The sequence below is a fragment of the Scheffersomyces spartinae genome, assembly GCF_019049425.1.
Source record: "Scheffersomyces spartinae strain ARV_011 chromosome Unknown scaffold_17, whole genome shotgun sequence".
In the NCBI taxonomy this organism is placed as follows: Eukaryota; Fungi; Ascomycota; class Pichiomycetes; order Serinales; family Debaryomycetaceae; genus Lizanozyma; species Lizanozyma spartinae.
Window position 1 is genome coordinate 51572 of NW_025065064.1, and position 26076 is coordinate 77647.

Here is a 26076-nt window from a genome sequence, read left to right on the forward strand (position 1 = left end):
CAACGTATATATAGTGTGTAGATAGCACAATATGAGTGTATGTAGGATGTGGAACTACACGTTGAGCTACAAGTGAACGGTTGTGGTACTAACAGAGTCTAGCTTGGGAAGTTGACACACTATTCCATTGATTTGGTGTTGATCTCGGTGATCCTTGCTGGGGTCCATAGAAACACAGGGTTGACATTTGATACTAGCCATTTCAATTCTGTAGATTTCCGTCGGTGGTTTGGAAACTACTTGGCGTTTGGAGAAAAGTGCTACGATTATACCGTGAAGCTCTTGAAGATGACGGGGTATTTCAAGCAGAATAATTTGGTGTTTGATTACGTCAAGAGGAATGCCAATGAAATCTTGAAGGAACAAACAGGGAGAGATATTGCTGACTTTAATCCTCATCAAGATTGAAGGGATTATTAATATATTGCTATTGCTGAAATTATTCTTTCATATACATATATATATTGGATTTATATGTTGGTTGTATACAAGGAAAGTTACGTGCTAGTCTCTATTAAGAATATATAACCTACTCTTGGTAGCGCCCGTCAAAACCCAAAAACCGTTTGTTAATATCTTACGGGATCCTTGTTGATGTCTACTTCTATTCCCTTCTAACAGTATGTATTTACGTCCTTTGTTATAACGTTGCATCACTCCATGAATGCATTGGATCAGTCTAAGGATACATGAAATAACAGACTTATTTATATAAATATACTGTATTGAGATGCATGGAGGAAGAAAGCAAATGCCTCACTCTTCACTCTTGAAAAACCTTTACAGACAGCCACTAACAATCTGACGTGTAGAATATGACTATTAAGTTTGTAGCTCGGTTCAAGGATGCTATTGAAGCTGAAATGCGACTGGATATTGCGCTTGCCAATGATTATCTCAAGGCATATTCACCGAAGCAGTTGGCCAGAATGGGTCTAGCAATAATTAACTTGGTGGTGACAAACCTTCGTACTGGTCTTGGAGGTAAGAATATCTTGGAGTTAGAGTGTGATCCTTCCCTAGGAACGGAATTGGCAGTGGGGAGCTTTAAAGTTGGTGATATTGTTCGAATCGATCGAATGAAGGGCACCGACAAGTTGGCCAAGGGGAAGAGAAGCAAACATTCAGCTACTGATAAAGATAAAGATAACGGTGATAGAAGTGATACTGATGATTTGGATGGTGTTGTTGTGCGGATCTCCATGAAGGGTATCACTGTTAGTGTAGATGAAGATACCAATGATATCAAAGTCATGAACATGTACAACAATACAGACAGCTCTAAGAAGATATGGATAGTGAAGCTAGCGAATTCCATCACCTATAAGAGAATGAACTCCACATTGCAGAAATTAGATGATCTCTGTGATAAGAAGAATGCTCTTACACTGATTCTTTTGAAAGAGTATGTCTATAAACCAATTGATAAGGGTCCTTCTGTTCCTGATTTGATATACTTCAATTCAACTTTGAACCCATCACAAAGGAGTGCAATCCAGTTTGCTATCAGCAATATTATTAGCATTATCCATGGACCACCTGGAACTGGGAAAACTTACACCATCATAGAATTAATTAAACAGTTAACATTGAACCGAAACGAAAGAGTCTTGGTGTGTGGACCTTCTAATATTAGTGTTGACACTATTCTTGAACGACTTTCAGATTCGTATACCAATCTGTTGGATTTAATTAGAATAGGACATCCAGCCAGGTTGTTAAGCTTAAAGCATTCACTTGAAGTTGCTGCACAATTATCGGGAAAAGAGATCATTGCTGACATTAAGAACGATATTGATTCCACCATAAGGAAAAGTAAAAAGACCAAGCAATATCTGGAACGGAAGCTTTTATGGAAGGAGATCAAAGATTTAAGGAAAGAGTTGAGACAGAGAGAGAAGAAAGTCATTAATGATCTTATTTCAGCAAGTAAAGTTGTATGTTGTACATTACATGGAGCTGGAAGTTACGATTTAAGAACTCCATTGGCTGGTAATTTATTTGATACCATCATCATTGATGAAGTTTCTCAATCTCTTGAACCTCAATGTTGGATTCCTATCATAGCAAATCTTGGAGCCAAAAGATTGGTAATAGCTGGTGATAATATGCAATTACCCCCAACAGTGAAAAGCAGTAAAGACTCAAACGATTTAGGAACCCTTGGTGTGACATTATTTGATCGGTTGGTTCAGGAAGCTAATGGGAATGAATTCAAAAGAATCTTGAATGTTCAATATCGTATGAATGACTACATTATGCAGTTTGCTTCTCATGAACTATACAATGGGGTGCTTCAAAGTTCACCATCTGTTAAGGAAATAAGTGTTAAGGACTTGATTAAGAAACAGACAATTCTGTACGATGATAATGATGATGCCATAGATTTAGATTTCATTACCTCTCCTTGTATTTGGTACGATACTCAGGGCGGAGAGTTTCCTGAGAAGATTGAAGACTTATTGGGATCAACATCGACGAATGTGCTTGTGGATAGTGGGTCTAAGTTCAATGAGATGGAAGCCTTGGTTGTCCAAAACCATGTGAAACAATTAATATCTATTGGAGTTGAACCAGAATGCATTGGTATCATAAGTCCATATTCTGCTCAAGTAATGCATATCAAGCAAACCATGGGGAAGGAATTAGAAGGTAAGATAGAGATAGCATCAGTAGATGGGTTCCAAGGACGAGAAAAGGAAATAATCATACTTTCACTTGTTCGTTCTAATGGCGACTACGAAGTTGGGTTTTTGAAGGATAAGCGACGGTTGAATGTTGCTATGACTCGAGCAAAGAGACAATTGTGTGTTGTTGGGGATATGGAAATGCTTGAAAGGAGTGGGGTTGAATATTTGAAGCATTGGATGGAATTTGTTGAACAAACATACGAAATTATGTATCCTGATCCTGGGGACTTGTTAGCAGGTGTAACTTCCCAATTAGAGGTTAGCTAAAGGAGATGTTCAGTTAACTACTACTTGATTTGGTCATGGCAGGAGTCATAAGCATGATTTCTTTATACCCAGCCAAGCATTATTCATTAGGGTATATGCGACAATTAAGCATTGTAGTGATTCTAAGATGAGCTAACTAGTGCTAATGATGTCATTGTAGTGTTTTATAAAGTGTTTCAGACTTTGATTACTGGACAGGTGGGGTGTAAACTGAAACAGATAGAATATTCAATGGTTTTTGATGGAAAAGAATCCAATTCATTCAAAAGTATATCAAGTTAACACATAAAGACGAAACTAGATTTGAGTCATACTAGTAGCTTTACATAGAAATACATGAATTAACCATTAATAGTTAACAGCTGTAAAAGTGATAGTCTCCATAATTGATCACCATAGCCCTAGTTCAAAGGTCACAGGTTTAGGATCTCGATATCAATAGATTGTTTCATCCAGTCACCCCTTCGCTATGATGGGTTACAGCCTGACTAATTCAGATCGTTGTACTGTGTACACGTCCGTGGTTGAAGCGACATGCCTCCTGGTATTCAGAGGATCAAGTCCGATTCATGACTTTTCGCAGCCAGTTGGAGGGAGCGATATTGTTAGAGACGAGGCCCTATTGTTCCAGAAGGGTACATGAACTAAATATATGGTCTAGAGCGAAAAGATAGAATGTAAGCGCACTATGTAAATACACTCCATGGTGAATGGACCTGATACAATCAAGGGAGTTAAGAATGTTGCTGAAATATGTTGAAAAGAAACGAAATTCGAAATCAAAGTTTAACAGAGCATGTGACGTCACGGACAAACGACTCTGTTTAGCAGACCATGGTTGCTTGCGGTTAATTAACATCGGGATGTTTCAATCGATCGCATCATTACGAATATCACCATATAATTACTCACATACCAAATGACATGCAGTGTATAGACCATTTAAGTGAGAACGCATTTTGTAGATTGTTCTGGCCCGTCAATGAGTGGGGAACAAACTGTTTCAGGCATTGTTTCAAATACTTGAACTCAAACAAGATAATTTTTCAGAGAGAACTCGCACCACTACTACGACAGAACTACATTAATGGTGCCATGAACGTGAATCTTCTTATAGAGCTCTGCAATACTAGCAACCAGTACCCATTTATGTACGTTCTACTGATTAAGGTATGGTTAAGGGACGCTTCTTCCTTTAATGATATTTGTTTACTTTTACCATCCAGTTACCGCTTTAGTTCCTTGGCTTCTTCATCAAACTGCCCCAAAAATCGGCACTACCATTGACGTTACATTGACTATGCTAGCTATTCCATGCAGAGATACACGAATTTTCAGTAACAATTGACTTCACAAAGCACATTTTGCGTGTTTCAACCGCCGCCAAACTAGGAGAATGGTTGCAACAAAAGAGTATTTTGGATTCGTGGTGTCTAAATCCAAAGGAGTTTAAATTGCAAAATGCACTCTGATACCGTTAAAACATTTCCCGATGAAATTCTTGCTGCATGCCTCTCTCCAAGGAATATAAATGTAGTTGTAGTTGCCGATATTGTTGATAACTTTTGTAAATGATTCAAGCTCTTCATTAGTTTGTTAATCTAAGCAGTCAAAGTTTCAACCCTTATAAAAAGTTATATCCAACTTTAGTCGTTCCTTACACCTTGAAACCTCGTCGCTCCTTACAAGAACAGCCTAACCCAGCTTAACACACGCCCACTCCTTACTACTATTATTATTTGATACCCAAAAAAACATGAAGGTCACTTCTTTACTTGCTCTTGGAGCTATTTCTACCGTGGCTCAAGCTAAGACTTACTATGAAACGGTCACCTTCGTCTCTACCATCTTTGCCGATGTCACCTTCACTACTACTGCTTCTCCCAAGTACGTCACCGAAGGCGGACACCACAAACATGCTGGTCACTTTAGTGATGCAGATTTCGAGTTCCCAAAAGATGGTTCTGATACCACAATTATTATTGATAACCATAATGGTGTTGCTGAAGCCAGTCCATCCTCTGCTGCTGCTGAAGCCGCAGCTTCTGTTGAGGCTACAGTTTCAGTTGAAGCTGATTCAAACACTAAATCTGCTCCCAGAATGTCTACCTCTCTTGCTTATTCCTTTGCTACCACTATTGAAAATGATTACGAAGCCACTGCTTCTGTCAAGGCTCCTGCTCCTTCCTCATCTAAAGATTCAGAATCCACTGTTTCTGCTGCTGCTCCAACTCAAGCCTCCACTAAAGATTCATCAACTGGTAACAGTGACATCTATTCTGCAATCAGCAACAGTCCTGGCTTGAATGAAACTTTTGCTAAGATCATTTTGGATTACCATAATGATGTTAGAAGAATTCACCAGGCTCCAGAAATGGCTTGGAATAAAACTCTTTGGGAATACGCTCAAAAGCATGCTGATGCTTATGTCTGTGGTTCTGGATTGAAACATACTGGTGGTCCATTTGGTGAAAACTTACTTGCTGGTGGTTCAGACCCAACTGTGGCTGCTCCCTCTTGGTACTCTGAAGAAAAGGACTGGGTTTATGGTGTCAATGGTACTCAATACAGTCACTTTTCACAAATGGTTTGGTTCGACACTGATCAACTTGGTTGTGCCTACAAGTACTGTTCAGACCGTGAAAAGCTTTACCCTGGTTACTACGTTATCTGTAACTACTACAAGTTTGGTAACGTGATGAAAACCCAAGCTAAACAAGTTCTTCCTCCTATTAAGTCTTTGGAATACTTGGCTCTGACTTCTTACAATTAAGCCAAGTAACTAACGCTATGTCTTCTTTTTTATGTTTTTTACCTGTTGTTCGCTTTATACGTTACCATTCGTATAACTTACTTTTACGAAATTGGATTACTGGAATTGTTATATCGGATTTTTGAACATTAACTGTAGAATGTACTGTGTAGATTATACCGTATATCTATCTCAATACGACAATGGTGATACAAATTACTTTGAGCCGTCTTTGCGAACCGGTTTCTGACTCCGAACCATTCTATACCAAATGGGACATACATGCGTAGCATAGAGCAATGCATTAGATTCCAATTAAGCTATATCTCAACTGAGCCCGAAACAGATACAATCGTCAGCAGCCCAACCTGTATCTTGTACTACTGATAGCATTTAGGCCTACTCTTTTTCTCTATCGAAAGTCGTGCACCAACCACAAATGTATCATTAGCTTTGAGTTGGAATGACACTATTGTGATATGTAACCAAATGACTAACACCATAGGTTGACTTGACCAACGTCTTTTCAATTGATACACGTCATATTAAGTACTACTGATTAGGGTACCCTACCGAGGTATCTGAAACACCCCCGACTATGGCTGAACTGGAAGAAGCTGCTGGTGGTGAAGCAGCAGCGTTGATAAAAGAAGAAGCGGTGTTATCTGAGCTAGAAGGTGATTTGGGGGGATCTGCTCCCAGACAAAGAGTGAAGCGAACTTCTTTAGCGTGTATCCGATGTCGTACGAGACATATCAAATGTCCAGGAGGAAATCCTTGTAAGAAGTGCCAGATGGCACAGACCAAATGTGAATACATTGAAGCTGATAGAAAGATTGTAGTATCCATGAAATATCTTAGTAAGTTGCATGACGATATAGCCAGGTTGAAGAAAGACAATGCGACATTAAGGAATAACTTGAAGAAGGAAGCAGATCTGAACAAATTATCAAACACTGCTGCTGATAAAGATATACTTGGTGGTGGCTCACGTCCATCATTGGTTCGAGATTCAAGTGTCTCACTGCTTCACAGGGGAGATTCCACTTCTTTAGATTCAAGTGCATCTAATGGTTCAGGCTATGATTCTGGCAGATCTCCCAATGCGTTTACGAATAATCTTCGATATTATCCCCAAACTTATTATCAGGGTAACCAACAACTGCATTCGCAAGTTCTGCATCCGCATGCTCTGCAACTGCAACTGCAATATTCTCAAGTTAAGGATGAAATGGCTCAGGAAGTAATACAACCATCACTAGATAAACATGGGAGACTCATACAATCAAGAACAGGAGAGAAATTGTATGCTGGATCTTCATCTATGACACTTTTTGGGTTAGAAATCCAAAATATGGTTCTGCAATCATCATTGTCTTCTCCTACTACATCCCCAATAGAATCAAACAATATGATTACTACTAATAATAATAAGATGTCTCCTTCGTCAATTCAACAGATGATATCTCAACAACAATCCATACCATTGAATAAACTGGTGAAATCAGAGTCACAGTCTTCAACGAACCGTGGAAGTAAACGTGAAACTGAAATATTGGAAAAGGAAGGCAATGCCTATAAGATCACATTGGCTAAAACAAATACTAGACCAGGTCTACTGATTAATTTCACCCTTCCATCATATTCGTATGCAATGTTATTGGTGGATACATTTATCAACTACAACGATGGTTGCTTCTATTTCTTCAATGAAGGACTCGTGAAAAGGTTTCTTATGAATCTTTATAGTGGGAAGTCACATGAGAATAAGAAGATATTAAAACGTAATCATACTAATGTGGCTAGAAATGAAGGGAATGCCGATATCGATGAAAATACCATTAAAAAGGATGCAGATGATGATACCATTTTAGAAACCATTTGGTTCTGTAAGATCCTACTTATATTTGCAATTGGAGAGATGTATTTAGGTACAGAGTCGGATATTCATATTAAAAAGCTGAAGATAATTGATAAATTGGCATATGCTTCCACCAAGAACAAATCAAACACTACCAACAAAGATCCTCAGTTTATATCCAATATGGACATGATGACAGAAAATGAAGAGACCATTAAAGAGAAGAAGAATACTTTACCTGGATCTGGGTTCTTCTTCCAAGCATCAGAATTATTTACAGGATTGTTTGCATCTGGAGCTATTGATAATTCCACCAAAGATGGAGGTATTGAAGCCATGCTTCTTTATGCATTTTATTTACAAGTGGCCGATTGTACTATTGCATCATATTTTTATTTTGGACTAGCACTTCGTTCTACGTTAATTTTAGGGTGGCATGTGGACTCCGAAAAGGATAATTTGAACCGATTTGAATTGGAGCATAGAAGAAGAATTTGGTGGACTGTTTATATGTATGAAAGAATGTTACTGTCTAAAGCTGGGTTGCCATTAAGTTTTGCAGATGATAGTGTTTCAACAGAATTACCCGTTGATTTTGATATGAGTCTTGATGATTGTCCAAGAGATGACAATGATATAAGAGGATTCTATATTTTCCCATCTGCTGAATACATTAATAATTGTGTTACCATCACTCAGATTAATGCTATTATTTTATCTTCATTATATACCAAACAACCCACGGTTAATATTTTACCAGTTGTTTCTGATTTGGTTCATAAGTTGATGCAATGGAAGAACGCTTTACCTCCATTTCTAAAAGTGGATTATTTACAAGAGAATTTGAAAGTATCTCGATTAATTGTTAATTTAATGACTGAATATTTCCAAGGTATGAATTTAGCAGTTCGGCCACTTTTATTCCATTTTGCTACCAAAAAATTGAAAGATTTACAAACTTCAATGGCCCTGAACAAATACGTTGACCTCACAAAATATTCCAAAAATGTTTTAACTTTACTAAATGCTTCATTTCAAGCTTCAATTAATACCATCAAATCGATTTGGGCTTTGGTACCTGAAAATATGGTGGCATTATTTGGTTGGATGGATAGAGAATATCTTTTCACATCAGCATCGACACTAATCTTATTTAACACTTCTTTTGGAGTCCACGAAGCAACAAAGGAACATTTAGACCATGCATTAATTATATTTACCCGGATGAAGGAGCTTGGGAATTATCCGGCTGCCTTACGAAGAGCTCAATTGTTGAAGCTTATTAGAGTTTTGGACTTCAACGGAGTAATGAGTGATTTACTCCAGAAGCATGATGACGAAGAGGAAGAAGGAGAATACAGTGAGCAAGTAACTGGTGAAAGATCTAATATGATAAATAACCCATTAATTGATACTGCCAGAGAATTTGAAGATCTTAATCCCATAAACCATCCGTTGAGATCACGTGACCGTGATCATGGCCGGGATCAAACTCTACCTCCAGCTGATAATTCTTCAACGATGACAACGACAACAGTAAGGAACGATAAGGAGAAGTTTAGTTTTATTGATTTCGAAAAGAGTGTCCCTGAAGATTACTATACTCAAGCTACTGGTCCCACAACATTTAATTTTGATGATAATGGTGATATGGTTGTAGATGGAACTGGAGACGACATTTATAATAGTGATTTGGCAGGGATCGAAGGGGTCATGTACTTGGATGATGAACAGAAATTATGGCATGATATTACCACTGAAGCTGTATGGTTAAATACCAATAATCCTACGCAACCCCCGTCACGTGACTTGAGCCATACGGATTTCTTTAAGAATTCTTTTAATCCAAGAGAAAAATACCCGAGTTTATTGAAGTCTCGAAATCAAAGTCCGCTCAATGAAACCGGGCCGGGGACAGGGCCGGTCACGGGGTCGGTCACGGGCACCAAAAGCTCATCCCAAGAAGACAACCAACAGTATCAAAACATCTACGAGGGATTGATGGACAGTCTTAGTAATAATACCGGGTATCATCCGGTACACAATGGGTTCAGTCACAATGTAACTGCTGGAGGTTACAGCGACATAATTAACCAAGAGTTCCAAGATATGATGGAAGGTTAACTTAAGTATTAGTATTTATTAATTGTACAACTATTTTACATCATCTCTGCTTAATCCATCATACCACCATTGGTCATCATCATGTCGTTCATAAGCAGCATGGTATTAACAGAACTATCACCATACGAGGACGTCATTCCTCCGGAGATATCCATACCTTCGTTAGGGTTAAAGTTCAGAAACCCCCCCATGGCTAATCCTCCCAATGTGTCGTCGGTGTTACCACCAAAGCCGTCGTTGTTTGGAGTCATGGAGCTGGCTTGTTGGAGGATTTGTTGTGGCAGCATGGTGGATATTGGGGTATTTTGGGCCGAAGAAATCGATCTTCTGGTGGCCATTGGCTGCTGCTGCTGGTTGATATGTTTGAAAGATTGGGAGCCATTATTATTATTATTATTATTATTATTGTTAGTGCTATTGGTATTACTTGGGTTGAAGCTGGGGTTCAGTACCATGGGCAGTTGTTGTTGAGATTGCTTGGGTGGGATATAACTGGGTGTATTCTTGTACAAGGGAGAGTTGGTCATTATTGGAGTATGCTGTTGACTGAATTGACCACTCATTTGTCGTTGAACAGTAGAAGGCATCTGACTGGTTATCTGAGGAGAACTTATATTATTATTATTACTACTACTTGTAGGGGGAATTTGTTGTTGATGATGCTGTTGCTGTTGATTAGCTCTTCCCGTAAGCGAAGGAGGAGGCGAATGCTGTTGAAGGGGAATTTGGTTCGCTTGTGGTTGATTCATATCTTGTTGAGCTCTTTTCCATTGCAGTAACCTCATCTTCAAGTACTGAACGGCCTCAGGATACAACTCTTGTAGTTTTTGATAAAGCTGATTCAATTCAGGCATATCTGGAGGCGGAGATAAGATCACCGGGAATGATGCCTTATTATTCGTACTGGTAGTAGAAGAGCTTGAAGATGCCGTCGCAATGTCATCATGATATTTCTCATAGATAAATGTTAACACCAGAAGATTGCAATGGAGTCGTTTGGTGCAGTTTTGATACAGCTCGATCACTTGCTGTCTCAGTCGGGGCTCAAGGGTATTCAAGATCCCTTGGTTATTGTATACTTTCAATGCCTTCTTCATGAGTTGGGTGTTGATAAGTAAGAGACACTTGACTCGTTCTCTTTCTAATGCTATGGTTGGCGGTGGTGGCGGCGTGGCACCGTTGATCGGACCACCGGGGATTCTCCCGTTAGGGGCTTGAACTTGAGCCATAATGAATGAACCTGGGGATAACTATGTTGTGATGATAGGGACTTTGTTTTTTTGTCACTGATAATTTTTGGTCGGGATTTTGTATTCGCACGGCACGACATAATTGAGAATGTCGTCCGAATGTCGTCAGTGGGGGTAATAAATATATAGTTGTATACATATATATATTCATATATACATTCACATATACATTCACATATGACTACACACAGTCATATGCAAAAAACTTGTCTTTATCTTTTTAGCACACTATTTACTGCTATGATTGGCGTAATTTATCTGTGCGGCTGCCTTCGTGAATGTCCGAAATCCCCACCCCTCCCCCACTAGGCGCATAAGTTGCGTGGGGGTGCAAGTCCAGCCGACCTGCATTCTAGTTTTGGTATACCAGTAAACTTTTGCAGCAATTAATGAATAGCACCAATTTGATTATGATATTTATTATATACAAGACTATGCACAGGTTCACCCGATAACCAAATTCATTCTATCCTTGTTCATTCTTCTCATACCTCCCAAGTCCATATCAAAGGTGCCTTGTCCCAGGGTAAGTTTCCGCAACTTACTTAAATAGCCAATCATCTCTTTCAATGGCACCTCCGCATGGATAATCTTATTTCCGCCTCTATTGGCTCCATCAATGGCGGACTTCATGGTGAAATCTGGAGGTACATAAATGGTCTGAGCTAATTCGGTGGCCCAGGTATTATCCAAATCAGTAGCATCATCTTCAATAGACGTAATAGTAGCATTACATCTGTGGGATAAATCATGGACTGTCTCTCCCATATAATTCGATGGAACATGGACTCGAACATTCATAATTGGTTCCAGAAGACAGAATTCACCTTCTGAGATCTTGGAAACACTGGTACGTACAGACCTTCTGCTTATATCCAATAAGACGGACAAACCACCTTCACTGGTATCAACGGGGAAAGTCCACAGTTTAATACGAATAACCATAGAATGGAAGGGGAACCCATATAAAGGACCCCCTTGTTGAAGTCCTATAAGACACCCTTGAACTATTGATTCTTGGAGTTGTTCAAGTGTATGGGCCGATTTCCATCTTCTATCGGAGATCGCCGAGTGCATGGAGATTGGTGTCGCGGTAGGTTCAAATACCAAGACATTGTTATCAGGTAGAATGTAAGCACCTTCTTCTTCTGCAAACATTGAATCTTCAGCTCTTCCTTCGAATGACTCCAACGAAATCGAGACGGAAATACTACTGTCCTCATTCTCTTCTAAATGAGCCCCCAGAAGTGGTTTGGTCTTTGTTGCGGTTTCCATGTAACTGACAACAACATCTCTTAACCTAACCTTTGCTTTCATATCACGGACCAACCGATCTTGAACTATATCTAAATGTAATTCTCCCATGCCTCCTAGAATGGTTTGGCCCAATTCGTTATCGACTTGAACCTTGAGTGAAGGGTCTTCTCTCATTAATTGGGCAATACATTCATTCATATACCGCTCATCACCAGCAGTCAAAGGCTCTATTGCTGCATTGAACAATGGTGCAGGTATAGGGATGGGTAATAGCTTAAGAGCACTTTCAGTAGGACCAAAATGCTTAGATTCAGTCGAATGTCCAACTAAAGTGTCTCCTGTGATGATGGAGTTATCGGTACCCAGAATCACCCCAATATTGCCCAGTCCTATGAACTTAACTGGTTCTGGCTGATCACCATGCATCATGTATAACTTATTAATGGGAATTTTGGACCCTGATCTGGTATTTAGAATCATACTATTGGCATTAATACGACCACTGTAAACCCTAAAGAACGTCATTACCCCCCGAGTTTCATGAGTAATCACTTTGAATGCCAATGCAAGTGTAAGGTTAGAATTATTGTTGACAACAACACCTTTTTTAGGATCAAGTTTCACCAATACTTGAGCATTTGTCGATTTAGATGAACCATTGGTATCTGCAGCAGATACTTTGATGTTCTTCTTCTTATTTTTTTTGGAAAGCTTGTATAGTCCTCCACTAGAAGTAGTAACTTCAGGTAGACTCACTTCCAATGGTGAAGGAAGATAACTCACCACACCATCCATTAATGGTTGAACTCCTATATTACGGAAGGAGGCACCACAAAAGACCGGAGTCACTTGATTAGTCAACGTCAAAGATTTGATTGAATTGATTAAAACATTCACAGGAACTTTCATATAATCAGCATCGTTATCAAAAAATGATTCAATGACAGTTTCATCGAATTCTCCTAAAGTTTCTACCATTGATTCTCTGGTCTTCAGAACCATTTCATAAATATCAGGATAAAGTTCACCATTAGATTCCAAATCAACAAGCTCAATTTCTTTACCTGAACTGTCCAATTTTTCACTCCATTTCAATATCTTTTTATGAATAACATCAACAACTCCACAGAACTTTGGCTCTTCTTCACCTTCAATCAGAGCGAAATACGGGATATTACAAAGAACAACTCGGGTTTGAAGCTTCAGAACAATCTCCTTAACCGTTCGAGAAAACCCAGCTCCTTCTCGATCCATTTTATTAATGAAGGCTATTCTAGGTATCCCTAAAGCAGAAGCTTGTTTCCAAACCTTTTCAGTTTGAGTCTCCACACCAGCTACACCATCGAGAATAGTAACGGCTCCATCTAACACTCTCAATGATCTAATAACTTCCATAGTAAAGTCCGCATGTCCTGGAGTATCCAACACATTGATCTTATGTCCGTTCCAAGGTAAAGTGATAGCAGCCAGTTGAATGGTGATTCCTCTTTCTCGTTCTGCGGTCAAATAGTCTGTTACTGTATCCCCTTCATCAACGTTTCCTATTCTAGCAGTTCTACCACTATAGAAGAGCATTCTCTCGGTAGTGGTCGTTTTCCCAGCATCGATATGTGCAATGATCCCAATGTTTCTAGTTTTAGTCGGAGGCACTGAGTTGAGTGCTTGAGAGGGAGGCACAGCGTAGAAGCGAACGACGGAGTGGATACCGGAGTAGAGACTCCATCGTTTCCGAAAGGGTGTACATCGCAACACAGGTGTCATGATTAATGCTGCCTTCCGTACCCTTGCTGTAGGCCGTTAAAGAGACTAGTGTTACTGTTGATCTCATAATTTTTCGGTATACTCTTTAGGGCTAGATCACGTGCGAGACGGAGTCAATGAGTGTAAGGATAAAAAGCAGGGACGTTAGGAGGTAACAAGAAGTCTGTCGTAATGGCGATCTTGTAAAGTGATGAAACTTAACAGCGATAAAGCAACATATATGCCATCTTCTTCAGTTGCGATCTCAGTTCTGGACAATGACTACCAAGTCTTATTGACATTATCATAGACGAGATAGTGACAAATTCTGCCGTTTTTGGACAGCCGATGGATGGCAGCTGGTAACGAAGAACACAAAACAGCCCTGTACCCACGGCTTTTGGCAATCATATATAACAATATATAACCCATCTACCAAATAAAGATGATTTGTAATCGAATAGTAGTAAGTAATAGGGTAGCCGTAAGTGTAGCCGTAAGTAGCCGCATTGGTACGGCACGGCACGATCTATCTGTAGATGATGACATGCCTCCACAAAACACGGGCAGGAGGGTCTTTCCCGGATAGGCTGGTACGTGCGTGGTGGCCATTGGACTTTAACTTTTACACCACATAAGCCAATGAGATAGCAGTAGTACATATGAGGGTATCGAAGTCCCCCACTCAGATTATTTACGGAAATCACATCCGAACCCCGTCGGGAAAAATGATCGAGACTCCGGTATAATTATATGAGTCAGCAACTTTGAGAGGTCCAATTATATAAGAGCATAATGATATCGGCATAACCACATAGCAGTCATAACAGACAAAAGACACACACAACTCAGTCACAGCACAGTCTAAGCATTCACCGACACAACACAGCATAACTCTCATACAAAGCATAACTCATTCACATTATGACGCAATCTGAAGAAGACGTTGGAACAGACATGAGTCAAACAGATAATGAAAAGTCTGATCCTGAGACTGCTAAAGCGGCTGAACAGGCGGAAAAAGCTGAACGGACTCAACCGACTGAACATTATGATGACCCTGATTTAGACAAAGGATATGCATGGGTTATATGTATTGCTATATTCATATTGAACTTCAATACATGGGGGATGAATAGTGGTTTTGCCGTTTATTTATCTGATTATATCAACAATAATGTTTACCCCGGTACCTCCAAAGAACAATATAGTTTTATAGGGGGGATATCGTTTGGGGTTGGGTTAGCATTAACACCAGTGATCAATTACATCTATGGAATCATTGGGGTTAAAACAACAGTTATCATGGGCAACTGTATGCAATTTGCTGGGTTATTTCTTGCATCTTTCACCACCAAATATTGGCAATTGGTATTAACTCAGGGGCTACTTAATTCTTTTGGGTTGGCATTCATTGCCTTACCTGCTATAACGTTATTACCTCAATATTTCAAAAAGAAGAGAACCATGGCCGCTGGGTTAGCTACGGCCGGAGCCGGGGCCGGAGGCATTGTCTACAATTTGGGTATGCAAAAGATCTTACAAGTGAAATCCGTTCATTGGGCTCTAAGAGCTCAATGTATAATTGCCTTTGGATTAATTTGGATTTCTATCTTCCTAATCAGATCAAGAGCTCAACATCATAAGATTGTGTTTACCGCATATGATCCTCAAGTCATAAGGAGTCCAGGGTTTTATATGTTGACCTCGTATATTGTTTTTTGCATGTTTGCCTATACCATATTACTTTATACCATGGTGAATTTCACTACTTCCTTAGGTTACTCTGGATATCAAGGGTCTATAGCTTCAGCATTAGTGGCTGCCGGTTCTGTTATTGGAAGACCATTTACAGGAGTCATAGGTGATCGTGGTGGTCCTATTACCGTGGCTGCTATAGTCTATGCAATATGCGCCATATTTACCTTTTCCATGTGGATACCTGCCAGAAACCTTGCCACGGTGTATGTATTCTCTGTTATCATTGGAGGATTAATGGGGTGTGTTTACACCAGCATTGGTGCTATATGTGCCCGATTATCGGGTTTAAAAAAGATGAATGTCACCTTCTCTATGGTCTGGGTGTTTATGGGATTAGCAGGGATATTTTCCCCCGTTATTGGATTGAAGCTTAAACAAGGATCCGGAGGTTATGTTGACCCCACGCAATACTTGCATTGTCAAATCTTTGTGGGGTTTTCATTTGTTGGATGCTCATTGAGTGCATTCCTATTAAGAGGGTACATTATTGCTAGAGATAAAGTCCATGATGATAGTGATACCATGGTCGATTTGGATGGTGATGTTCTTCATCTTGGAACAGACATGAAGTCTGTTTTAAAGGGGGTTTTTCAATTAAGATCAAAGAGAATTGTTTAGGAGGCATATATATAGAGCATAATAATATAACACAGTACTAATTCGTGTCTTACAGTGTTACTGCTGTCATGTAGAGTCATCTAGTTAGCTGTGTACATAGTCACATGGTATCACTACTATCATAGCCATGTACATATATGTACAGTATCATACACTGCAGTATACCCTATCCTACAATGCTGTATGTTCTACGGTTAGCTGACACTACATCCTTAAGCCTTCATCACTAATGTCTCTTATTATCGCGACATTTAAAAATTATAAACACTTCTCTCTTCTTAATCACCATATGCTTCCCCTGACATCAATATGACAGATCAGGTTGACGTTGAAACTGATCCGGCGATCAAACGAATAAAGCTTGATCCCGAGTCACATGAGGCACAAACCTTAGAACAAATCTTTGGTACAACAGATCCCATCAAATCGGAACTGGCCAATGATAAACTTGTATCACCACTCGATGAACCAATGGAACTGAATTCTATCGGCGACCAAATAGATGCCATGACTGCTTCCACCAATACTGTATCAATCACTGCCACTAATCATACACCAATTACAGCCACCAATAATCCACCAATACCTTTAGATAATGACTCCGTATCTTTACTTAAAGCACAAAACCCTAATAGTATCAACACCCTGATACCAACAACACATACCGGTATCACCAACAACAACAACAACAATTTTCAAACTGACGATTCAAAAGGTTACCAAACCAAAAATACTATTCCTCCAACTAATGGAGTATCCAATGTTACTCCTTCAACAAATGGAGTATCCAATGTTACTCCTTCAACAAATGGAGTATCCAATGTTACTCCTCCAACTAATGGAATATCCAATGTTACTTCTCCAACTAATGGACTATCCCATCTGGCTCCTTCAACTAGTGCACTTTCCAATCCCATCCTTCCACCTTCCAATATCAACAGTAATAATACCATGTTCAATAGTAATAATGACAATAATAATAATAATAGTAATAATAATAATAACACAATTTCTTCTTTCCCTACCACCACACCTGGAGGCTTCCCCCCTTTGCCAACTACGCTTCCAACCACATCATCAATTCCGCACGGATTCACAACCACCCAATTGCATAATAATAATCGAGATACCAAAAGCCTATCTCAAGCCCCCCCTCGTGTTAATTCAACCCCTTTATCCTCCACTGCTCCTCCTACTCCCAAAATAAGTCGTCTAGTTATCTTGTACGACACACCAAAATATCAACATATGAAAACACAAATAGAAGATTTCAAATTGTTCCCACATACTTCACTTAAAGTAGTGTTACTTAGTGATTTGGATCTGCTCCAGAAAGATCCTTACGATTGGTTGAACTTGTGCATAGAATATAATGATGAATTTAGTGGGAATTTGAAGAAAATATCAGAATTCATTGATACCAATAAAGAATACATTAAAAGTTTTAAAGAAATTGGGTATCATTTCCAATTTGATTCTCGAAAGAAATGGCCAGATGATTATACTGAATTTGATAAAGATGAGTATTCTTCGTTTATTAATATTTTGAAGTCTACAGTTGCTGATAAAGTAGTTCATTGTTCCATAATCAACAAGTTTGAAATCAATACCATATATTTAACCAATAAGGATGATTTGGAGAAACTAGGACATGAAATCCAATCGGATATTGATTCCTGGAAGAATTTACGGTTATTTGATTATGGAGATAATTGTATCCGGTTTTTCCCCGGAGTTAAGTTTCCTGATACTTTAGAATTAATGAATATTGGAGGTGGATATGCTTTGGAAACTTTAGCCGGATTTAAAATGCCACCAAAGCTAAAAGTGCTAATTGCATCCCATGGTTCGATAACCAATATTGATAATATTCAATTCCCTTCGACCTTAGAAACGTTAGAATTGGTGGAGAATAAATTATATTTTATAAATCATGTGGAATTCCCCATGAAATTAGAGAAATTAGACTTATCCAACAATAGAATTGATAATTTAAGAGGAATAGAATTCCCCAAAAATTTGAAACAATTATCATTATCAATGAATCCAATAGATTCAATCAAAGGAATTAAATTCCCCAACCATCTAGAATATTTGGATATTTCATGTGTTCCTAATGAATCAATGACCGGGGTTAAGTTTCCGGATTCACTTGTGGCTTTAAATTTACAAGAATCCATGATAACTACCCGAGGTTTAAAACTTCCACCATTTTTAAAGGAAGTCAATTTGGGGGATAATGGAGTCAATAGTATTAATCCTTTGAAATTGCCTGATTCAATCGAAAAACTTTGGTTGACTAATAATAATATTAAGACTCTTAATAAAGTTCAGTTCCCACGAACATTAAAGGAATTATATTTGGGGAATAATATGATAACCACTTTAAAAAATGTTTTATTCCCCAAGACTTTACAATTACTTGATATGGAAATGGATCCAGAATTTGATGAACATGATAAGCATTTAACTACTTTGAAAGATGTTGTTTTCCCCATTAATCTCAAACATTTGAATTTAGGATATCATTCCATCAAATCGGTTGAATCTATTGAGTTTCCTTATCATCTTGAGACACTAAGTCTTCGATATAATGAATTAAAAGTGTTTCGAAATAACAAGTTCGGACCTTACCTAAAGAAACTCGATCTAAGTGGGAACCAAGATTTGATTTCATTGGATCATATTTTATTACCGGATGCATTAGTTGATTTGAGAGTTCCTAATCAGTTAGTTGATAAATTACCTGGGTATATTATCGAACGAGCCAATTCCAAAAAATTGGTTATTACTAAATCAAGTCCATATTAGTGAGCACCAATGATTAATTGTTGGTGGTCATTAAAGATTGGGGGTCAAAGTACATTAAAAAAATATACTAAAGCTATCTAATACACAGTTAAGAAGAGAAATGGTATTCCTTTAATCTTCATCATCATCTTCTTCGTCAGATTCCTTTTCTTCAGCTTCCTTTCTTTCCAATAAAGCTTGCAATTCAGCATCTTCTGTGGCGGTCACAGCCTTTGGAGCCATAGTGATTTTACAATTCCCACCATCCTTTTCGATTGAAGTGGTGATTTTTTCAATAGCCTTTTCCAATAAAGCAATCCCTTGTTTCTTATCCAAAGATTGTGCGGACAACACATACAAAGGAGCAGCCACCAATTTGGCCTTGACTTGAATATGTTCAGTGGATTCTTCTTCAGCAGATCTTAAGGCTCTCTTGATAGCATCGATCCCTTCATAGGAGAAACATGAAACTTCAACATCAGCTCTAATCTTAATGGCTTGAGGAGTTAATCTTCTACTGATGTATAATTTCAATTCATCTAAAACATCGGAGGATGGAGGAACAATGTCATCAAATATAGAAGGATCAGTAATTGATAACTTAAATGCATCGTAAGAATGACCATATTTCCGGGATAAAGGCCAACCAATCGTCTTATATAATTCCTCTAAAGAGACATTAAACTTCTCAGCACAATGTCTCAAGATTGAATGAACAGCTTTGGACTTATTATATCTTTCATCACATTTAACAATATCTTCAGCACTGACTCTTCTCTTTGATAAATCAATGTACCCCTTTTCTTTATCGACTCTTAATACCACCGCCACTTCATTTTTACCAACACGAATTAACTTTTGAATGGAACGAATACGCCTTCTGGATAATTCTGATAATAATACCATCCCTTCAATGTTATCGTACTCTAATAACTTAACATATGCTCCCATCTCAGCAATCTCTTGCACGTTAACCATAACCACCTCATCGACTTCGGGGTACTTGTTTTCGTAGTATCTAAAGTTGGATGAACTCATGGTGGTATACTTCCGTTTATCAGATAATGTAGTGGGATCAAACAGTACTTTATTTTATAATCTTTGCCTCATGAGAAGATTTTTCAGACATTTTTTTCACTTTGAGGTCTACGCAATCTGGAAAGCAAGTGATTACGTAAGCACGCGACTTAAAGTTAGACTTCCTAAAAGAGCAGTCAGACGGCAAGATGCTCAGAGTGGTTGTATGAATATACCTATATATTCTTTTTGCATCCATTAGATTTATACGTTGATTTCCTTGTTCCTTCAATATTGAATATGCCGATAGAAAGTAGATTAGCCGCTGAAAGTATTATCTCAACCAATGATAATCATGATCGTTCTAGAGCCTTGTATGACTTAGAGAATGCCCATTTTTGTATTGACGCCAGATATAAAGTAGACAAGGTATTAGGCAAAGGATCCTATGGAACAGTGTGTTCAGCGGTAGACACCAAATCAACCAATAAGGTGGCGATCAAAAAAGTGTCCAATATCTTTGATAAGGAAGTGCTATTGAAACGGGCTGTCAGAGAGTTAAAGCTTATGGTTCATTTCCGAGGCCATAGAAATATAGTCAACCTTAAAGATCTTGATATTATTTATGATAAGCCCTATGATGGCTTATATTGTTATCAGGACTTAGTGGAGAATGACTTGACTCATGTTATATTTTCTGGGATCCAATTCAGTGAGTTCCATATTCTGAGTTTCATCTATCAAATCTTGTGCGGGTTAAAGTATATCCATTCGGCTGATGTTATTCATAGAGACTTGAAACCTGGGAACATACTTGTTACTAACAAGGGACAACTTCAAATATGTGATTTTGGATTGGCTAGAGGTATCAATAGTAAATATACTGGGTTCAATTCTCCTCCAATTACAAACTATGTGGCTACCAGATGGTACCGTGCACCTGAGCTTATACTTAGTAAGAGTGAGTATACCAAGGCTGTTGATTTATGGGCTGTGGGGTGTATTTTAGGAGAGTTATACGGTCGGAAACCCATGTTTATGGGTAACAATCAACTTCATCAAATTACAGAGATTTCAAAGATCTTGGGTAATCCAACTTTGGAAGTTATAAGAAAGTATAATTGGAAGTTATATTCCCCTGGTGCTGCAGCACTAGCTGGTGGGAAAGACGCAGAAGTTACCAAGAAGAGTCAATATAGCATAAATACAGTGGCTCCAAGATTACAATATCCTGGGATTGCTTTACTGAAACTCTATCCATATGCTTGTGAAAAGGCATTAGGGATGCTTCAAAGTTTACTCTATTGGGATCCAGACTCCAGACTTAATGTTGAACAAGCCCTCAGCCATTCGTTTTTGGCTGAGATACGATCACCCGAGAACGAACCAGTACACCCAACCGCATTTGATTTTAGTTTTGAAGAGGACAAGAACCACTACTTGAGAATCCTTCAGCAAGATGTTGAACGATTCCGAGAGGAAAAACGGACTTACAGTTTAAGGAGACCTGAAAGCAGTAACAGTGAAGGGGAACGAAATCTCAGTCACAGTCACAACCATAATCATAATTTCAGTACAATGCCACATAATAAAGCGTCTGACACCACTATCAATGAGCCCCACAAACACCACCATTTAGTGGTTAGAACTTTCCAAGCATGAAACCGAGTCTCTGGCATTACGTGTATCTGTGGAGATAAAAGTCTGGTTTTGTGAAGAGTTTATAGATTGCGGGGGGGTCGGAGTAATGACGCAGAAAGCGTAGGTATTGTTCAGGTCTATTTAGTTCCAGTAGTTGTCTAATTCCGGAAGTTTTGAAACAAGTTACAATAGAGTGACAATTTCAGCTGACACCGAGGTCTAATTCAGTTCTACATGGTCAAAGTATTTAAGTAAGGGGTAATGGCAGGAAGAAGTCACTCAGAGTCAGGCAGAGCCAGCATCAATTGACACAAATACAGTCAATCTCAACCCCAACATGACCAAGCCGGAATTGGAAATTGTCCGCATTCACGTCGTTGCTGACGGTGAAGTTGTCCTTGATGATCCAGAGATCAAACACGTTAAGGTGCCAGAGGGAGCAGTGGTCCAAACGACAATCTACTTCAAGTTGAAGGGAGGTCCAGTCAAAGGTTTGAAGAACAAAAAGGGTAATGCCAAAGGTGGAGTTACCATTAGAACCACTGAATTTGTTCTCGGAGATTATGATGATGATGACGAAGAGAAGGTACACGAAGCGAAGTTCCCGGAGGAAACAGCACCCAGTGGATTCCTTTTACGGGGAAAATATACTTCTACATCCTCGTATTATGTTGGGGATGAACTTATTCATGAAACCGTCTATACTACCGAGATTGTTAGAAAGTAAAGTAGCATGGTACAAAATAGAATAAAGGCGGTTATTCGCGGATATAAGCGGACGTAAATTGTAGTATGTCCTTCGTTTTGCGAAACTTAAGGAGTAATTCAAATTCAAACTCAAACTCAAACTCACTACTACTTGTCTCTTCTTTTGCCACCTACTCGTAAGATGACTATCAGACCTGCAACCCACGCAGGTACATGGTATACTTCGAGTAGCCATAAGCTTATGGCCCAATTGAAGACTCTATTTGAACAGACTCTGGTTCGTCCTACCACTGGAAATCGGGTACTTCTAGGACCTCACGCTGGGTACACCTATTCGGGTGAACGGTTAGCAGAGACATTTGCTGTATGGGATACCACCAAGGTCAAACGGATCTTCTTATTGGGACCATCTCATCATGTTTATTTCAATAATAAGGTATTGGTATCCAAATACGATGGATATGAAACTCCTATGGGGGTCTTGCCTGTAGATACCGAGACTGTAAAGACCCTAATCAACAAGGTATCTTCACTGGGAAGACATATCTTCAAATATATGAGTGAAGAGGTTGATGATGATGAACATCTGTTTGAGATGCATGCACCCTTCATCTATTATAGTAGCAAAGAGTTGCCTCAAGGGATACCCAAGATTATTCCTATTTTGATCAGTGGGATGGATGATAAGTTGAATTTGGAGTTGGCCACTGCCTTAGCACCGTATTTGGAAGCTGAAGAGAATCATTTCATTATCAGTTCGGATTTTTGTCATTGGGGTTCAAGATTTGGGTACACCAAGTACTTACACAAGGAGCCAAAGAAGAGTGACGATATTATTCCTTCAGAGTTAAGCTCTCTAAGTAACGTACATGCCTCCTATGACAAGTATGGATCAAGTTCAAAGTCAAAAACAATGCCAATACATACATCGATCGAGCTTCTTGATAGAACAGGAATGAATGTGGCTCTGACGGGATCTTATATCAAATGGAAACGGTACATTGACGTCACGGGGAACACCATATGCGGACAACTGCCAATTGGTGTTATACTTCGAATGTTAGAAGTGGGAGATGTAGACCTGACATTTGAATGGATTGGATACTCTCAAAGTAATTCAGTCACAAGACCGTCTGAAAGCAGTGTTTCTTATGCTTCTGGATACATCACAATAGAGTGAGTAAAAGCAATTAGACTAGATAATTAATAATGTTAGTATGATATCAAAGACGGCCTTGCGGATGATCGGCTTTAAAATTTTGGTCGAACCTGCATATAACTCCATGGTTATTTCAAATTGGAACCGATCCATGAAAATAATAATTGCTATTAAACATGCATCTTTATCAACATTAACGGTTAGAAGAGTTGTATTCCATATTGCTTTTACTTATCATCGATTCAAATTATTAGTCGTCCATTTATCCGAAGAAAGCACAAACAATTGAGCTATCACCTTTACGTCCTTTTGTCCGACGATACCCAAATGAATGAGGCACAGTTCTTCAACAAGATCAAAGCTTCAGAGCTTCAAGTTGAACTTGAACAAGCATTCAAGAAATCCAAAACAACGACTAAAGTTGCCGTAGTAATGAAGAAAATAGTGGCCAATATCATTCTAAATAATCTGGAAATGGTCCGGTTAATGCCGGAAGTCGTTGGACTTCTATCAATGGATTCATTTGAAATTCGTAAGAAATGTTTGCAATATTTGAATGCTTATGCCATGATGGACCCTAAGCTGTCATCTGAAGCCATCCCTATGTTAAGACGGTTTCTTGAAGAGAAACTGAGTCCTGGACTCATCATCATAACCCTCAGAACAGTCTCCAGTATTGGAAATCCTGATTATGTTAAATTGGCTATTAGTAGCATCCCTAGACTCTTAAGAAACCAAGATCCAATGATTAGAAAAGCTGCAGTTTTGGCAGTGGGGAAAGTTTACCAATTCGATCTGAAAAGTGTTACCCGGGAGAATTTGATTGACCAATTGAATCTGTTGCTCCATGATGATAATAATTTTGTGGTGGCCACAGCTTTGGCAGTGTTGGGGTTTATCACTGAACAAAACAATTCTTTGGCATTGCAAGTTGATAAGGAACATGCCTTCAAATTGGTGGAGCTCCTTCCCAAATCGAATGAATGGTGTCAGATCTATATTTTGAATTCTTTGATGCTGTTTGTTCCACAAACCCATAGAGAAGCATTGACTTTGATTGAAGCCACGATCCCATCGTTACAACATGAGAATTCATCAGTGGTTTTAAACTCTCTTAAAGTCATTGTTTATTTGAGTAATTATGTTCTGGATATCACCAATGTTGTTCCTGGTTGGAGCAAGAAATTAGGCACATCTTTAGTGGCATTACTTTCCAATCCTCCCGAAATTCAATTCTTGGTGCTTCGAAATGCCATTCTTTTATTACTTTCTAAACGGAACTTGGTATCTCTTGATGTTGAACAATTATTCTGTCATTATGATGATCCTGTTTATGTCAAAGATACAAAATTGGAGATCATGTACTTGTTGGCCAATGAAAGTAATATCTCTGTTGTATTACCAGAATTGGAAGAATATGCATTGGATATTGATATTCAAATGGCTAGGAAAGCTATAAGAGCTTTTGGGAATTTGGCAGTCAAATTAGAAAATGCTGCTGATCATTGTATGTCAGTTATGGCCTCTTTAATTACCAATGGAGTTGATTACATCGTTCAGGAATCTGCAATTGTGGTTAAGAACGTGGTCAGAAAGTATCCGGGGAAATTTGACTATGTAGTTCAAGAGCTCTTGCAACATTATGATTTGATTGAAGAAAGTGATGCCAAAATTTCAATGGTATGGATTATAGGCCAATATTGTTCAATCATTGATAATGTCGACGTTGTGTTTAATCATTATGCCAAATCCTTCTTGGACGAACCAGTAGAAGTCCAGCTAGCAATTGTCACCGCAGTGGTTAAATATTATCTCATAATTCCTTCCAAGGGAGAACAGGTGATGATTCAAGTGTTGAAATGGGCCACTGAAGACTCAGGAAATCCAGATTTAAGAGATCGTGCCTATATATATTGGAGATTAGTGTCTTCAACTTCAACAACTGGTGGTGGAGGAGGGCAGTCCACAGCATTCCAAGAATTGACAAAGAGTATTGTCTTACATAATAATCCACCCATAAACTCCACCAATGATAATATCGACCCGAATATTTTGCAAGAGTTGGAATTGAATATCGGAACATTAGCATCCATCTATTTGAAACCAGTTACGTTTGTGTTCCGATTATCGAAAAGAAAGACATTAACTTCAAGTCCAGCACTTCAAAAGAGAAGTCCTAAATTGATTGATCCTGGTGATCATCATCAACGGCCAACACTTACCCCACCACCAGTACCTTTCAAAGCAGATCGACAAAGATTGACTGTACCAACATTGGAATCTAAAAGAACAAACTCAACTGGTGAAATTCCTTATCTCCCAAGAACAAAGTCATATGAATCTGCCAGTAGTGGAGAAGTTAAAAAGGAAAGTTTGACTAGAAGACTTACCAGGAAGGCGTCACTACTTTCTCGAAGTAATAGCCACAAGAAGTTTTGATA

General features: G+C 38.8%; 12 protein-coding genes across 12 annotated transcripts; 9 read left to right on the forward strand and 3 right to left on the reverse strand.

Moving 5' to 3' along the window:
- Nucleotides 1-31: 31 nt before the first annotated feature.
- KQ657_001593 (uncharacterized protein) lies at nt 32-408 on the forward strand (the record flags this gene model as incomplete). Its single annotated transcript, XM_043192384.1, has 2 exons — nt 32-37; nt 103-408. 2 exons carry the CDS (start codon nt 32-34, stop codon nt 406-408), a joined length of 312 nt encoding a protein of 103 aa, XP_043048048.1.
- A 407-nt stretch (nt 409-815) lies between these two features.
- Nucleotides 816-2957, forward strand: KQ657_001594 (ATP-dependent 5'-3' DNA helicase; the record flags this gene model as incomplete). The annotated part of the gene is made up of 1 exon (XM_043192385.1): nt 816-2957. One exon carries the CDS (start codon nt 816-818, stop codon nt 2955-2957), a length of 2142 nt encoding a protein of 713 aa, XP_043048049.1.
- A 1756-nt stretch (nt 2958-4713) lies between these two features.
- Nucleotides 4714-5730, forward strand: KQ657_001595 (uncharacterized protein; the record flags this gene model as incomplete). The annotated part of the gene is made up of 1 exon (XM_043192386.1): nt 4714-5730. One exon carries the CDS (start codon nt 4714-4716, stop codon nt 5728-5730), a length of 1017 nt encoding a protein of 338 aa, XP_043048050.1.
- Nucleotides 5731-6307: 577 nt separating this feature from the next.
- PUT3 (Put3p) lies at nt 6308-9694 on the forward strand (the record flags this gene model as incomplete). The annotated part of the gene is made up of 1 exon (XM_043192387.1): nt 6308-9694. One exon carries the CDS (start codon nt 6308-6310, stop codon nt 9692-9694), a length of 3387 nt encoding a protein of 1128 aa, XP_043048051.1.
- A 50-nt stretch (nt 9695-9744) lies between these two features.
- KQ657_001597 (uncharacterized protein) lies at nt 9745-11139 on the reverse strand (the record flags this gene model as incomplete). The annotated part of the gene is made up of 2 exons (XM_043192388.1): nt 9745-10944; nt 11134-11139. The coding sequence occupies 2 exons, from the start codon at nt 11137-11139 to the stop codon at nt 9745-9747; spliced, it is 1206 nt and encodes a 401-aa protein (XP_043048052.1).
- A 249-nt stretch (nt 11140-11388) lies between these two features.
- On the reverse strand, nt 11389-13962 carry MEF2 (Mef2p; the record flags this gene model as incomplete). The annotated part of the gene is made up of 1 exon (XM_043192389.1): nt 11389-13962. The coding sequence occupies one exon, from the start codon at nt 13960-13962 to the stop codon at nt 11389-11391; it is 2574 nt and encodes an 857-aa protein (XP_043048053.1).
- Nucleotides 13963-14865: 903 nt separating this feature from the next.
- KQ657_001599 (uncharacterized protein) lies at nt 14866-16320 on the forward strand (the record flags this gene model as incomplete). Its single annotated transcript, XM_043192390.1, has 1 exon — nt 14866-16320. One exon carries the CDS (start codon nt 14866-14868, stop codon nt 16318-16320), a length of 1455 nt encoding a protein of 484 aa, XP_043048054.1.
- Nucleotides 16321-16629: 309 nt separating this feature from the next.
- KQ657_001600 (uncharacterized protein) lies at nt 16630-19131 on the forward strand (the record flags this gene model as incomplete). Its single annotated transcript, XM_043192391.1, has 1 exon — nt 16630-19131. One exon carries the CDS (start codon nt 16630-16632, stop codon nt 19129-19131), a length of 2502 nt encoding a protein of 833 aa, XP_043048055.1.
- Nucleotides 19132-19242: 111 nt separating this feature from the next.
- On the reverse strand, nt 19243-20148 carry SUI2 (translation initiation factor eIF2 subunit alpha; the record flags this gene model as incomplete). Its single annotated transcript, XM_043192392.1, has 1 exon — nt 19243-20148. One exon carries the CDS (start codon nt 20146-20148, stop codon nt 19243-19245), a length of 906 nt encoding a protein of 301 aa, XP_043048056.1.
- Nucleotides 20149-20427: 279 nt separating this feature from the next.
- Nucleotides 20428-22495, forward strand: KQ657_001602 (uncharacterized protein; the record flags this gene model as incomplete). Its single annotated transcript, XM_043192393.1, has 2 exons — nt 20428-21622; nt 22089-22495. 2 exons carry the CDS (start codon nt 20428-20430, stop codon nt 22493-22495), a joined length of 1602 nt encoding a protein of 533 aa, XP_043048057.1.
- A 162-nt stretch (nt 22496-22657) lies between these two features.
- KQ657_001603 (uncharacterized protein) lies at nt 22658-23656 on the forward strand (the record flags this gene model as incomplete). The annotated part of the gene is made up of 1 exon (XM_043192394.1): nt 22658-23656. The coding sequence occupies one exon, from the start codon at nt 22658-22660 to the stop codon at nt 23654-23656; it is 999 nt and encodes a 332-aa protein (XP_043048058.1).
- A 306-nt stretch (nt 23657-23962) lies between these two features.
- KQ657_001604 (uncharacterized protein) lies at nt 23963-26074 on the forward strand (the record flags this gene model as incomplete). Its single annotated transcript, XM_043192395.1, has 1 exon — nt 23963-26074. The coding sequence occupies one exon, from the start codon at nt 23963-23965 to the stop codon at nt 26072-26074; it is 2112 nt and encodes a 703-aa protein (XP_043048059.1).
- Between the last annotated feature and the right edge of the window lie 2 nt (nt 26075-26076).